Consider the following 12,749-nt stretch of genomic DNA (forward strand, 5'->3'; position numbering starts at 1 on the left):
CGTTCAAATAAAGACACGAGTCTCAATGTTTGTCCGGCATTTTGCTTTTGCACTCTACCCACAATACCTTGCGCGATTTACAAATAAAGATGGCGGAAAGCGGGCAGAATGTTGATAGACAGAGCGAGGAAGGAAGTTCTGTCAGCGACACGATTAACAAACAAGGCTGGCTGTCGAAAAGAAGTCGTCTTTATAAACGCTGGGATAAGCGTTGGTGTTGCCTAAAGAAAAATGAATTGTCTTACGGTGTTTCGGCTGAGGTGAGCGTGCAAAGAAATCAGATGTGAATTACTATTGCAATGATCTGAGATTACCTTAATTTCTTACTAGTCAATGGTTATGAACTTGAATTAGCTTCTGTTTCCCTTTGAAAAGATACAGAGGTGCTACGATTCAGATAAAATGCTGGTACCTCACCAATTACTTTTGTAGCCAGTTTAAAAAGTAACTTAAACATACCATGGAAAAACAAATTTTTTGGCCACAACAGATCAACCGATCAGACATTGTACACTATAGTACATTAGCTAGTTACACTAATTAGTCTTAAAATAGCTTGAATAAACTTTGTATTATAACGATTTTCAGTTGTACGTGGAAATTTGCTAATTTTCGTTTATTAAGCAATTTAAATTTGCTACGTATACTCTTGTTTTAATATTCTTGGTGTAGAAATTCCGTCACCTGTTTACAATGTGTTTCACATCAGTCCAAAGATCAAGGTGCTATGTTTTACCTTATGGTTAATTCTGATTTCATGTTATGCGCGCAATAACAACACTCCATTGTTGTCTAGGAGATAAATTAAAACTAATTAAGTTTGGACTGACTGTGTATTAAAAGACCCTTGTTGGACTTTAATTCTTTCAGCTTTATTGGTCAATTAATTAATTAGTGTTTAATAGGACAGTGCTAGCAGGGTATGTGCATGGGAGAGGGACTAACATCAATATAACTTGAAACGGTCAAACTTGCTAATTACAATAAACTAAACACTGGTGTAATAGAAAAAAATCTGATTTGATTTCCCGATAACCTCCAGTAATGTTAAAATGTTACTCTTTGGTTCATACATACTTGATCATAATTATCCACAAAACTTTATAAATATATTTTAAAACATTAAGTTGGCAATAAATAAAACAAAATAACTGATTTACATTTTTGTCATGTTGGAGTATGAGGAGGACATTACAACCTTAGCTTTAAGCTTGGCATACGTGAGGGGACAATTTGCTGGAAGATGCTCCCTTGGGTGCAGTGTACTGGGGACGATATCTAGTGAAGGCTTGTGGGTTAAAAAGTAACATGTTAATTATTTCTATTTTGTAGTGGGGACAGTTTGCATAAGCAGTGCGCATGATGCAACACTGAAAATGTGGGTCTTTTAGTTGGACGCTTCATATGCACACATAATTTGTATGACCACAGCGAGTCCACAAAAGTTGTGAAAAAGAAATAACAGAAATAAATTAATAAAGAAATAAATGAAAAAGAAATAACAGAAATAAATTAATAAATTATTGACTTACATTGTTCGTTTCTTGTGGTTTTCTATAGTGCTCATTTGCATACAATTTACGCGACAGCACTAATGTTGTGTACTGAGTTGTGTGCGAGCAGATCTGAGCTCTGCTGACTATACTATATATAAATATATGCAACATGTTGCGGCACAAAATTTTGTCCCTGTAACAGCAGTTTTTCGTGAAAACAGAACATACACACTTGCCAAGCAGTCACTGCAACATGTCACAAACTTCACAATTAATTCTGATTTTTTTGTTTTGGTTTGCAGGAGCAACACAAAGTATTAATGTTAGAAGGGTGTGAACTTACAGATTGTAACATAGACAAAAAACAGTTTGCCTTCAGGATTAAACCAAAAGGAACAAAACGTGTCTACTTCTTTTGTGCCGATACTGAGCAAGACCAGCAAGAGTGGATGCAAGCATTATGCTTTGCAAAGGCAACGGGACAAATGGGCGACGGCTCACAAGCTTGTACGGTGCAATAACAGTTACTGCAGTGTCTGGAGTTATATCTAATAAGTATACATAATTCAAAAACTTTTTAAGTAAAGAGATAAACAGAAAAAAGATTAGTGGTAACTTGGTAACGTTCAGTTGTTCTCCCTCTCTGTATTTATGCACCGTTTAATACACATTTGTACTTATTTCTAAGTCACTAACTTATAGTAATATTAATAATTATTATTGTTATTAATGTTGTCAAAACTTTGCCAACATGCAAACAATTATCCATCACACTCTGCAGGCTATGCAATAAGGCACAACATTGGAACCAGTATTAAAAAGTGTCTGCAGTATCAGGATGGTCATGTTCATCTGTAATGTAGGTCAATTCTAGGGAATATCTATGGTTTACTGGACCAAGACAAGTGTTTGCAACAACAAGGTGTCCATATTCAGTGGATGTATCTATTTAATACTTTTTTATAACATTTGTACTCATGACATTACTGCACATCTTAATCATCTTTGAACATTGTTGAACACAATCATAACTTAATTGCCTTATGCAGGTTATCATATTCATGTACAAGTATATTCATATCTGGTCACAAAGTGATCAAAAGAGACATTTTACTTTAACTTAAAACAGTTTATTATTAAAAAGTCAGTTTTTAATAATTTCCTGTTGTTTATGCGTCCTATGTTTGTGCATACCTGTACATGACATCGGTTTCAGCTATACCATCCCCAGTCTCCCATCTTGAGTGGTATTGTATCCCACAGGAAGCAAGATTAGACACTTTTATATGCCTCAAACACAGGGAAGAAAATTTTATTTTTTTTATTAATATATTTATTTATAAACTTCGCTAGAGGAGAACCTCTGACAGGAGAAAACTCACAGAACAATAAGTTCCAACAAAGAGACTCCTCCTACTACTAATCATGAAATAGCACAAAGACCAGACCAGCACACCGGGAACTCCATTGCCTGATTTCATACCGTGGGGGTCTGGGTACAAGTCTGTGCATTATGGGCTATGGGACTCAAGCTAATATTAGGCGAGATACAGCCATTCAAAAACTTAAAAATTTACTAAGAAATGTATGGAACGCCGGACACACGTCCGGCGTTCCATACATTTCTTAGTAAAATTTGGAGTTTTTGAATGGCTGTATCTTTCCTAATATTAGCTTGATTAACACCAAACTTGGAAATGTTGTAAAGTGCGGTGTGCTCTTTCCGGCTATGTGGGTGTTGAGTCCCATAACCCATAATACACAGACTTGACCCAGACCCCCACGGTATGAAATCAGGCAATGCCCTACTCTTTTCGATTAGTGTGTGGGTTCTTTAACGTCCCACAGGGTTATGAACATTGAAGTGTTGTGAGACAGGGCCTACAGTTTATCGTCCTTATCCGAGAAGACTAGGAAGTCTAACCATTTGCAGATGTCATTACAAAGGCAGCACTTCCTCCTCAGTAGGGAAATCCGTTTTTTTCATAGGGAAATCCTTTTTTTTTTTTTATTTTCATACAAGACCAACATGAAAATTTGATCAAGCAAATAAAAACATTCTGTTGTAATTCCAACTTCCAATAGTCAGAGTTGTTGAAATATTAGATTTATGGCAAAGAGTTAGTACCAAAATTCTGAATTGGAACACCAAAATCCTGGCATTCCAAAATCTTGAATTCAGGATTTATGCGTTCCAAAATTGTGAATTCAAGATTTTGCGTTCCAAAATCTTAAATATTTCAATTTTTTGACTGTTTCAAAATCTTGAATTCAAGATTTTGGGTTTACTTTAACTCTATGCCATAACTCTACTTAACAATAAATTATTATTAGATTATGAGCTCGAGATTTCTATCACGTGATGCGTTCTCATCAGCTATCATGCATAGAAATCGAGAGCGAATAATCTAATTGTTTTAGTATAAATCTACTTGTCGTTCAAAACTAAACAAGTAAATTATCTATATCCTCATTGCAGACACTTTGAAAACGCGAGGAAGCGGGCGCCATTTTGTTGAAAACCGCTACTCACTATCTATCACAGAATAGATAGCAAGTAGCATAGCCAATCAGAGAACGGCATTCGTGATAGAACACTAGTAGATTTATACTAATGATAAATATAACTCGTAGGAATAGCCATCCCCAATCAATTGACATGTCTGCTACATGTAGAAGATTTTCATTTTAACAATCTCTACAATCCCCTTCTGGTTGTGAAAATGTGATCCCATCCAGCGACACATCCCCATTACAAGCCTGTTTCTATTGTAGGAAGTAGTTCCCTTGCGACTTGTGCTCCTTGAACTGTAACTTTCCGCCATTTCTACTCAAACTTTACATGCATAATTTATATTATTATTGTAAAATTGACATTCAAAACAAGCCATATATTGTACAAGAGTATGTCTAATCAAGGCGTGTTTGTCGTTAATAAACCGGAAAATCCTTATCAACATGTTTAGCCCAAGCATAAAGCCCACCAGCAATGTCTTTAAATACAATATCACATGGCTTGCTATCCACAGCTTTGTCTTGTTGACAATCAGTTTGGACTGCTGCTGTATCTTCACTGCTAAGCAATTCTTTGGTATTCCTACAAAACTGTTCTTTTAATAAGTTGACTGCTTTTTGAGAATCATTGCCTTGCTTGCACAGTACATACACTGCAAAAAAAAAAAAAAATGATCACCCATGAGAAGCCCTAGCTGTTATGCCCGCAGCAACTACAAAGTTAAAAATAGAACTAAGGTTAGGGACAACTACTTTGAGATATTCAGGTCTGGTCCTTTTAAATAAATTTACCAAAAACTATATAAAAAAGCCACAATCACTCTCTAATTTTAAGAACCTTCTTAAACAACATTTTACTACTAGTAGATGAGTCCTTTTAATTGTTAATTATAAGACTTTGTTACTGTTCTTATAAATATAACACTTGTGTGCAACTTATTTCCTAATTTTTAATTAGTAATTGTGAGGATGTTTTTTAATCAAATGTGACTTTTAACTATTTTTATTTATTTACAGAATTATTACATTCACTTTTAGCATTTATTTTTATAGTTAAATCTGACTGTTTAAAACTTAGTCCAAACTGCAGTTTAAAGAGTTTTAAACGTCAAAAAATGCAATAAATTGCTGCAGTGTTCCAGGCGAGAATGGCATCTCTGATCAAAAACATGACAAAGTGCACATGCTACCTGATTTAAATCCACAATCTTCATTTTTAAAAACTTACCATGAACTGCTGCCAAATTATTTTCTTTTTCAGCCAAATGTGATACTGCTTCCTTTAATTTTTCTTGTTGTTCAGGAGCATGGAGAATTCTTAGTGGAACATCTTACAGAGTTGGTGTTAAAGCAATAACTCATAGAATGTATGTGTACATATATATATATATGAACTGGATTAGTACCTGAAAACTGAAAAGGTTATACCAAATTAAAATAAGAATAATAAATTATTTTAGTCCAAGGAAACAAAATTCATTCAACCACCTTGCTACGTGTAAGTGACTGGCCACCTTCAATAATTTATTATTATGATTCCAGAAAAACTGAATGAACAGATTGTAAAGGATACTAAGCGATTTAGGAAGACAACAAATTTCTAACTCGACTGGTTCTCTCACATCTAGCAGAATATGAGGATCTTGTTTGTCAATGACCTGTTTATATTCCTGATGGGAAAAAAAATGTTAGAAGGGTACAAAACATCTTGAGGCCTGATCTACACTTGTTAACACAAGAAATTGTGCCATTTCACTGTTTGTTTGTAAATTAATTTATCATCGTCATCATTATTATTAATTATTACAAAAGAAGTGTTTTACTTGCCTCAACAGAAACTCTTTGTTGTTTGTGAAGAAGTTTTAAAGATGGAGTCTGCAAAAAAAAAAAAAAAAGGAAAATGTACCCCAAAGTAATTCGATGTTTTGAGTAAAAATAGGACTCAAATTACTTATTGTCAGGACAGATTGGTGATCTGTATGCAGAACATATTTAAATTATTGCTGTTGTAATACTAGATGCGTGCAGAATGTGTGAACCGCTAGAGATATTTAAGACATTCATTATTATTCAAGTTCAGTTGAGTTTAACCGTCGTTCGGTTATAATAAAAAATCTTCATGTCAGTCGCTTTGCGTTTGAGTAAGTAAAAACTAGAGAGTCAAATAGCATGAGGGAACAATTGCTCATAATGAAAGTTGTTGCCTCTGGAAGCAATAAAATGCTTTAGCATGACAAACAAAAGTACAGTGACTATTTCTGACCTTATCTGTTGCTGAAGCTCCACAGAAAAGTTCGTAATCTTGTAGCTTATTTATTGTTGGATTGTCGCCACAGACACAACAACTTGGCTGTCTTGGTCGCAATTTAATTGTAAGAAACCTACCATCAAGTGCATCATAAATTAACATCTTTTGACAATAGGATGCTGATGATGCAGTTAAGGGTGAAATTGATATTAATAAAAACAATGCAAATCAGAAATCATATTTATTCATTAACTAAAGTGGATATTATTTTTTATGTATTACACAACATTATATTATTATTATTATTATTATTATTATTATTATTATTATTATTATTATTATTATTTTCACTTATTTCATATTGAAAGATATATATTATAACAAAGTAATCTTTTTAAAAACAAAGAATTGTTAACTGGTAAATACTAGATACAGTTCAGCATTCGTTGTTCTATTAAAATTAAAATGTAAAATACAGTGTACCTCCAGTGGGTAATAATTTGTAGTTGGGTGAAATTTCAAATAAAAGGATACATTTTATTTCAACAACAATTTTTATTGCTTCCAAGGCTTGCAATGTTCCAATCACTCCTGGAACTACATGTAAGAAAAGAAAATAGCTTAGACATTTTAAAATGAAAATACAAATAATGTATTAAGAAATAATTATATTATGAATAATCAAATTAATCATTAGAACTTAATTAATATTTATAATGATAATTTATAAAAAAATACTCTATTTGTCTTGATGTGGCTGGCCAACACAATTTGTAGTTTTTGTTAATAAATATCATGCATTGCCTTCAATACTTGCATCAACTTTAGAAAACATTAACAAAAATTTTCCTTATATCTAAACAGTGAAAAATAACGTGTCTTTAATGGTACCACATAACTGAGGGTGTTCAATTCCAAAACAATACAACAACAGTTTAAGAGCTCTTAATCCAATTAAATATTATAATAGTTGCCTGTTGCTTGCACAATTTTCACTGGTATCCTCCCTATGTTTTATTATGAACTCAAATATTGATCGACGGTGTTAGTGTAGTAGGAAGGTCATTGGGAATTCTAAGGGGGGGGGGGGGGGGGTTCTTAAAAGGTAAAATTTTTAAAAGAAAGTATAAAGCCAAAGTGGAGTTTCCAGAGGGGAGGGGCAAGGTCCAAACCATAAAAGACCATAAAACCTTCCTTAGGAGGGGTCTGGATATTTTTGGGACACTGTTTTCTTGAAAATAAAGTTTGTGTTTGTTTGTTTGTTTGTTTATTCTGGAAGGCTATGAGTGATGAGCATGTGTTACTATCTGATCTGCTTTGCATACCGGGCCCCAGGACTCCAGAATCTGAGCAGTTTCCAACTGATTCCGGTGGAGGAGGACTGGGAAATAAACAGCGGTAACAAGGTCCCCCTGCATAGTTGTACACAGTCAGCTGCAAAAAACATGAACACAAACATGCACTCATACAAATCACCACTAACTACGTGGTAAATTCAAGTTTTTCAAAACCGCACAGCTAACAATGTTTACTCCAATGTGTAATTCCAGAAAATATTCTGACCGCCCCCCCCCCCCCCCACCCCTGCCCATGCAACAAAAGCTATTGGAAATTTCAGGAGGTGTTGGTCTAACATTATAGAAAAAGGTCCCTTCTTTGGGGAAGGGGGAGGGGGTATGGTTATTTTCTGGAAGTACACAATTTCATGGGTCTCACATGAAATTTCTCATTCCAATTTTTTTTTTCTGAGTTGTATCAAGGGTCTCAATTTCTTTTGCTACTGGCTTGGCACTTTTTGGGCTTGCAGAAAAGGATGCTTGTCTCACCGTCTTGCAATCTCATGAATTCAACATTTGCCACCCTCCAAAGGGACTTGTCATGATTGAGTTCTTTAATTGGGAGGTATCCACAAATTCTTATTGGATAGTAGATATCTGTGATATTATGCACTCTTGGAAACAGGCATAGAAAAGATCACCATCACATAACTGTAATTATTAAAATAATAAATTTTAGTTGATCAAGAACGGTGACAAATGGCATGTGATTATACCTGTCCCTCAAATCTCAGAGCGCTGCCAGATACCAAGGGTTTATTAGCCAAAACACAGGCGTCATTCAACAGATATCTAATAAAACAAAACTGAACTTTAGAGCATCACCAAAAATTAATATTGATTATTGCTACAGCAAAATAGAACTAACTTGTACAAAGCCACAAGCACTTCTTGATCAAGCATATTTTTACAGGTTATGAGAATACAATAAATGATCAACATAGATGAAATTATATCTTGATTTTTTACATTGGGCTTTAAAGGGAATTTATTATTACCATAAATGCACCAAAAAACTAAATATAAATTAGTTGACAGCAAATCAACTTAAATGCATCTTACTACTTAAAATAACTAATTAAAATTAAATTTAAAGTAATCTTTGGTTGCAATTTTATTTTTTTTCAATTTGTAACCCAACTTGATCATAAAGCTGAGAAGATAATTTCCAGTACAGCCATACCTTGTGGCAACATTATCTGTTGCATCTAGCACAACGTCATATGTTGACAAATTAAGGACAATAACTTCCACTGGTAAGGGCTACAAAAGGATATGGGATAAAACAGGATTTCAAACCAAAAAAAAAAAAAATGATTATCATAATAAAGGATATTTTTCAATTATTTCCAAAGCATTGCTGCTTGTAAGCTGTGTGCAGTATAGTATGCACTCTACGGAAGAGTTCAACCTACGAAAAAGAAAATTCAAAGTCAAGAAAAACCAAATAAAATTTTGTTGTAGGCCAAGCAATGAACATCCACTGGCACAGCTGGAAAGAACAAGCTAAAAATGGTAAGATGGGCAAAGATACACATCCATTAAGTCTGAGAATTTTACAGAATGATGTTCCCATGGAGACGGGCAAGTTTTGCTGGCACCATATAAACGTCTTTAAAAATTTTTGAATAATTATATAATATATTAAGTATCCAAGCTGCCTTATACTTCTCATTAAGGCCTAGTGATACCAAAGTATTTTTGCACCCCTTATGACCATGTGGGAAAAGCAGATCTTAGCAAGGGCTATAGTCTGAAATGTCAGCCGTCTTCTCCCCCTAACCCGCAGGGGGCGTGCCCCCTGCGGGTTAGGGGGAGGAGACGGCTGACATTTCAGACTACAAGGGCTATTGAAATCCAAAAACAAAATTGGAGGTAACTGTGCATTTTTGGGGGGGTAATCAAGCAACAATTATTCTAAAAAGCAGTAAAATACAAAGCAATGTATGGAGATTTTTTTTTCCAAATAAGCTTTATTGTCTCTGAAAAATACATGGTTACCCCTAATTTTCTTTTTGGAAACCAAAAGCACTTGCTAAGTTCTGCTTTCTCCGCATAGTTTTAAACCGGGCAAAAATATCCCTGAATTAGTTGGCACCACCCATAGGAAATCTGAGTATCTCAAGACGTGCAGAACATACGCACAGTAACAAAAGTAGGCACCGTCCTTAAAAAGGCTTACATATTAATAAACCTGTATTAATTAAACACTCATTCTCTAAGCCACCTACTGCTAGTCATGCAGATTGCAGCCATCTACTCTAAAACATATTAATGAGAACCCTCTTAAACTCTGTCAGCTTATTTTCAGACATAAACTTCATATCATGTGTGCCAATAATATCATATTTTTCCAGTAACAGGACACCAACTTACTGATTCAACTGTCTTTTTATAGACTCAGCTTTGGAGATGTTCACTCTGCCCTCTGTATGAAGAACTTGTCGATGAAGATTACTAATCTCAACTGTATCATAATCCACAATTCCGATACGACCTGGGTGAACATGAATTTTAGTTGCCATCAATAGTATTCAGTAAAGACACGAAAAAAAAAACAACTATTGATAAAATTCAGACTGCTTTGAAAAATTTATATTTAACAAAGTTAAGCTCTCCTTCTGCAGTTCTGCAGTCATATAGAATGTAGAATGTGCAGTTCCAAAAAAAATCCATACCCACCCCAAGGAAGGTCACTGGAACCAAAATTTTAGAAGCAAAGTATAAAGCTAAACTGGAATTTCCTGGGGGGAGGGGCAATGCAAAACAAAAACCTTCCAAGGGGGGTTATGGAACTGCACAATTCCCAAGAAGAAGTTTCTTACCTACTCCAGCAGCAGCCAAGTACTGTGCCACAGGACACCCAAGTCCACCTGCTCCCACAATGAGAAGTGAAGTATTGCAGAGTCTTATCTGGCCTGAGCAAAAGAACAGCACCATAAATTTACAGAATATATGCAAAACAAAATCACCTGCCATCTCAATGGAACAAGTTTTGACATAGTGCAGTTCAGGATTCCCAATGTAATGGTAAATCAGTTCATTTAAATAGAACAGGAGAGAGAGGCTGAAATTCCTACAGCTGTATGGTGCACTTCAATTAACCAAGCCAAACCAAACATACACATGTCTTGCTAATATGTCAAGAAATGGCATAAACATCATAGTCACCAACTGGTAAAAGTCACAGACTTTATCACAAAAGTCATCCAAACCACACTTCTAAATCTTTAATGCAAAAAACATTGTATGCAAGAAGCAAAATTGGTTGAAAGGCTGAGAAAAAAGGTAGCAAAAAATATCAGATATCAGTCTAACAGAATCAATGAAAGACATAAGATTTCATACAGACCTTTGACACCAATTTCTGGTAAGATTAGTTGCCTGCTATAGCGTAAAATATCACTGTTACTTAATCTCTCTTTCTTCTGTGGTGCCTCAGGCCGGCTGGTGGAGGGTAACTCCAAAGGACGTCCATTTAGTAGACTATGGTCTTTTTCCTGAAAAGACATGGCAACCCCACTTTCATATCATACAATAAACATCTTGCAACTTGTTTGATGATCCTAATATGAAGGGGGGGGGGGTAAAATAAATGTGACTGGGAAGGGGTGGGGTATTTTTATGGTTTGTTCATTTCCTTTAATTATTAAAGAAAGAAAACAGGCGAAGGTATAATTTGGCATTATTTCTACACAGCCCCTTTAATTATGCACACATTTTCTGACTCAACTCTATTCATTCTCACTGTATATTTATGAAGAATAACAGTAGTACCTGCATAATTTATACATATGGAAGACTGTGCAGAAATCTCTCCCAAAATTTTCTTTAGGAGATATGAGCAGGAAGTAAAGCTACAATCACAGGGTACCTGTACTTTTGGCATTATTAATCCCAGCAGTACATGTATGCAGGACACATGTTGCAACTGAACTTAGCAAATGGCCAACTCAAAATGATATTCCCATTAGCCTGGAGGTTTAGTATCCTTGGAACTGGTGTACAGGGCTCATGGGTTCGACTATCATTGGCAACTGAGATTTTTTCTTTTCCCTTGCTAAAGACATGATCACTGGTATGACACTCTTCTTTTTGGAATGAAGCTAACAAACTATAGCGATGCTTCCTGTTTAAAAAATTTTGTTTTTGTTATAATTTCAAACAGTGTCTTTGTTTCAACGGCCAATATGCCTCCGCTGGTTGACACATTAATGATTACAAGTGATGTATAAACGCAAAACCACGCTGCTACTATCAGTAAATTTATCATTGTAAGATATACATGTATAATTAAAAAATATTATGTTGCAGCTGTTTGTTGTAGTAGAATTCTTGTCATGTAGTATTGTGTCTTATATAAATTTCTAGAGATTTTGATGTTCGTTTTTATAATAAAGTATTTAAAATAAATAAACGCTAAACATCACTTTTAACGTTAACATCCCATCTCTTGTTTTGAACTTAATACTAAAATTTTAAGTTATATTTTTGAAGGTGCTTTTTCAGATTATTAAAGTTTTGTTTTTAGCCCGTATCGTTCCAGCCACTTATTCTATGTTTATTCCCTTTTGATAAACGAATAATTTCATGTTCTTACCTTGAGAGTTAATCGAGATTTCAATGATTCAAGCTCCAATGTTTTTCGTTCAATCTCTCTCCGAAGAACGCTCAATTCGTCCGCCATTTTGAATGTGAGTATTACGTGACTGATACATGCAGTACCAAATGAGGGTCCTTTTCGCCACCAATACTTCTCCGCCAACTTTTCGAAGCGTGCGTCTCTCAAAAACATTGCGGTACGTGCACAAGAAATTATCATCATTATCATCATTTCTTTGTTTAAACACGATGGGATTTTGAGAACACGTTTGCGGTCGAGGGCCCGAAAACTCTTCGGTATGTTTGAGAAGCAGACCCAAAGCCCCGGTCGTTTTGCCTCAAAACTAGTCGTCAAATTTCATACAGCCAGTGCGCATTTCAAATTCCAAGGCTACCAACTATATTGAGTCATTTCTTTATAATCTAACTGATTAAAAGTTTACTTCTCACTAAAGGCATAAAACCATGATAACTGAAACACTACATTAAAAAAAAACCCAACAACGACAATTTGCGACCACTTATCATCTTTAGGGATTGGGCCAGATTGAA

General features: G+C 34.9%; 2 protein-coding genes across 2 annotated transcripts; one reads left to right on the forward strand and one right to left on the reverse strand.

The window, feature by feature from the left end:
• Nucleotides 1-23: 23 nt before the first annotated feature.
• LOC146478537 (RAC family serine/threonine-protein kinase homolog) lies at nucleotides 24-3,006 on the forward strand. The gene is made up of 2 exons (XM_085112147.1): nucleotides 24-260; nucleotides 1,799-3,006. Exons 1-2 carry the CDS (start codon nucleotides 90-92, stop codon nucleotides 2,015-2,017), a joined length of 390 nt encoding a protein of 129 aa, XP_084968273.1. The 5' UTR covers nucleotides 24-89; the 3' UTR covers nucleotides 2,018-3,006.
• Nucleotides 3,007-3,160: 154 nt separating this feature from the next.
• On the reverse strand, nucleotides 3,161-12,419 carry LOC146478538 (adenylyltransferase and sulfurtransferase MOCS3-like). The gene is made up of 14 exons (XM_085112108.1): nucleotides 12,196-12,419; nucleotides 10,948-11,095; nucleotides 10,421-10,513; nucleotides 9,972-10,092; nucleotides 8,928-9,006; nucleotides 8,779-8,816; nucleotides 8,312-8,387; nucleotides 7,584-7,692; nucleotides 6,793-6,855; nucleotides 6,274-6,437; nucleotides 5,838-5,885; nucleotides 5,584-5,680; nucleotides 5,239-5,340; nucleotides 3,161-4,663 (listed from the first exon to the last, which is right to left on the reverse strand). Exons 1-14 carry the CDS (start codon nucleotides 12,415-12,417, stop codon nucleotides 4,428-4,430), a joined length of 1,596 nt encoding a protein of 531 aa, XP_084968234.1. The 5' UTR covers nucleotides 12,418-12,419; the 3' UTR covers nucleotides 3,161-4,427.
• Between the last annotated feature and the right edge of the window lie 330 nt (nucleotides 12,420-12,749).

This window comes from Pavona decussata, unplaced genomic scaffold, assembly GCF_977016875.1.
Source record: "Pavona decussata unplaced genomic scaffold, jaPavDecu1.1 SCAFFOLD_64, whole genome shotgun sequence".
Taxonomy (NCBI): Eukaryota; Metazoa; Cnidaria; class Anthozoa; order Scleractinia; family Agariciidae; genus Pavona; species Pavona decussata.

Coding starts and splice junctions, on each gene's coding strand:
- LOC146478538 (XM_085112108.1), bottom strand. CDS start 12,417: ATGATAATTTCTTGTGCACGTACCGCAATGTTTTTGAGAGACGCACGC. Junction 11,096..12,195: donor AATCTCGATTAACTCTCAAG/GTAAGAACATGA, acceptor ATGTCTTTTCAG/GAAAAAGACCATAGTCTACT. Junction 5,681..5,837: donor AACAAAGAGTTTCTGTTGAG/GCAAGTAAAACA, acceptor TTTTCCCATCAG/GAATATAAACAGGTCATTGA.
- LOC146478537 (XM_085112147.1), top strand. CDS start 90: ATGGCGGAAAGCGGGCAGAATGTTGATAGACAGAGCGAGGAAGGAAGT. Junction 261..1,798: donor CTTACGGTGTTTCGGCTGAG/GTGAGCGTGCAA, acceptor TTTGGTTTGCAG/GAGCAACACAAAGTATTAAT.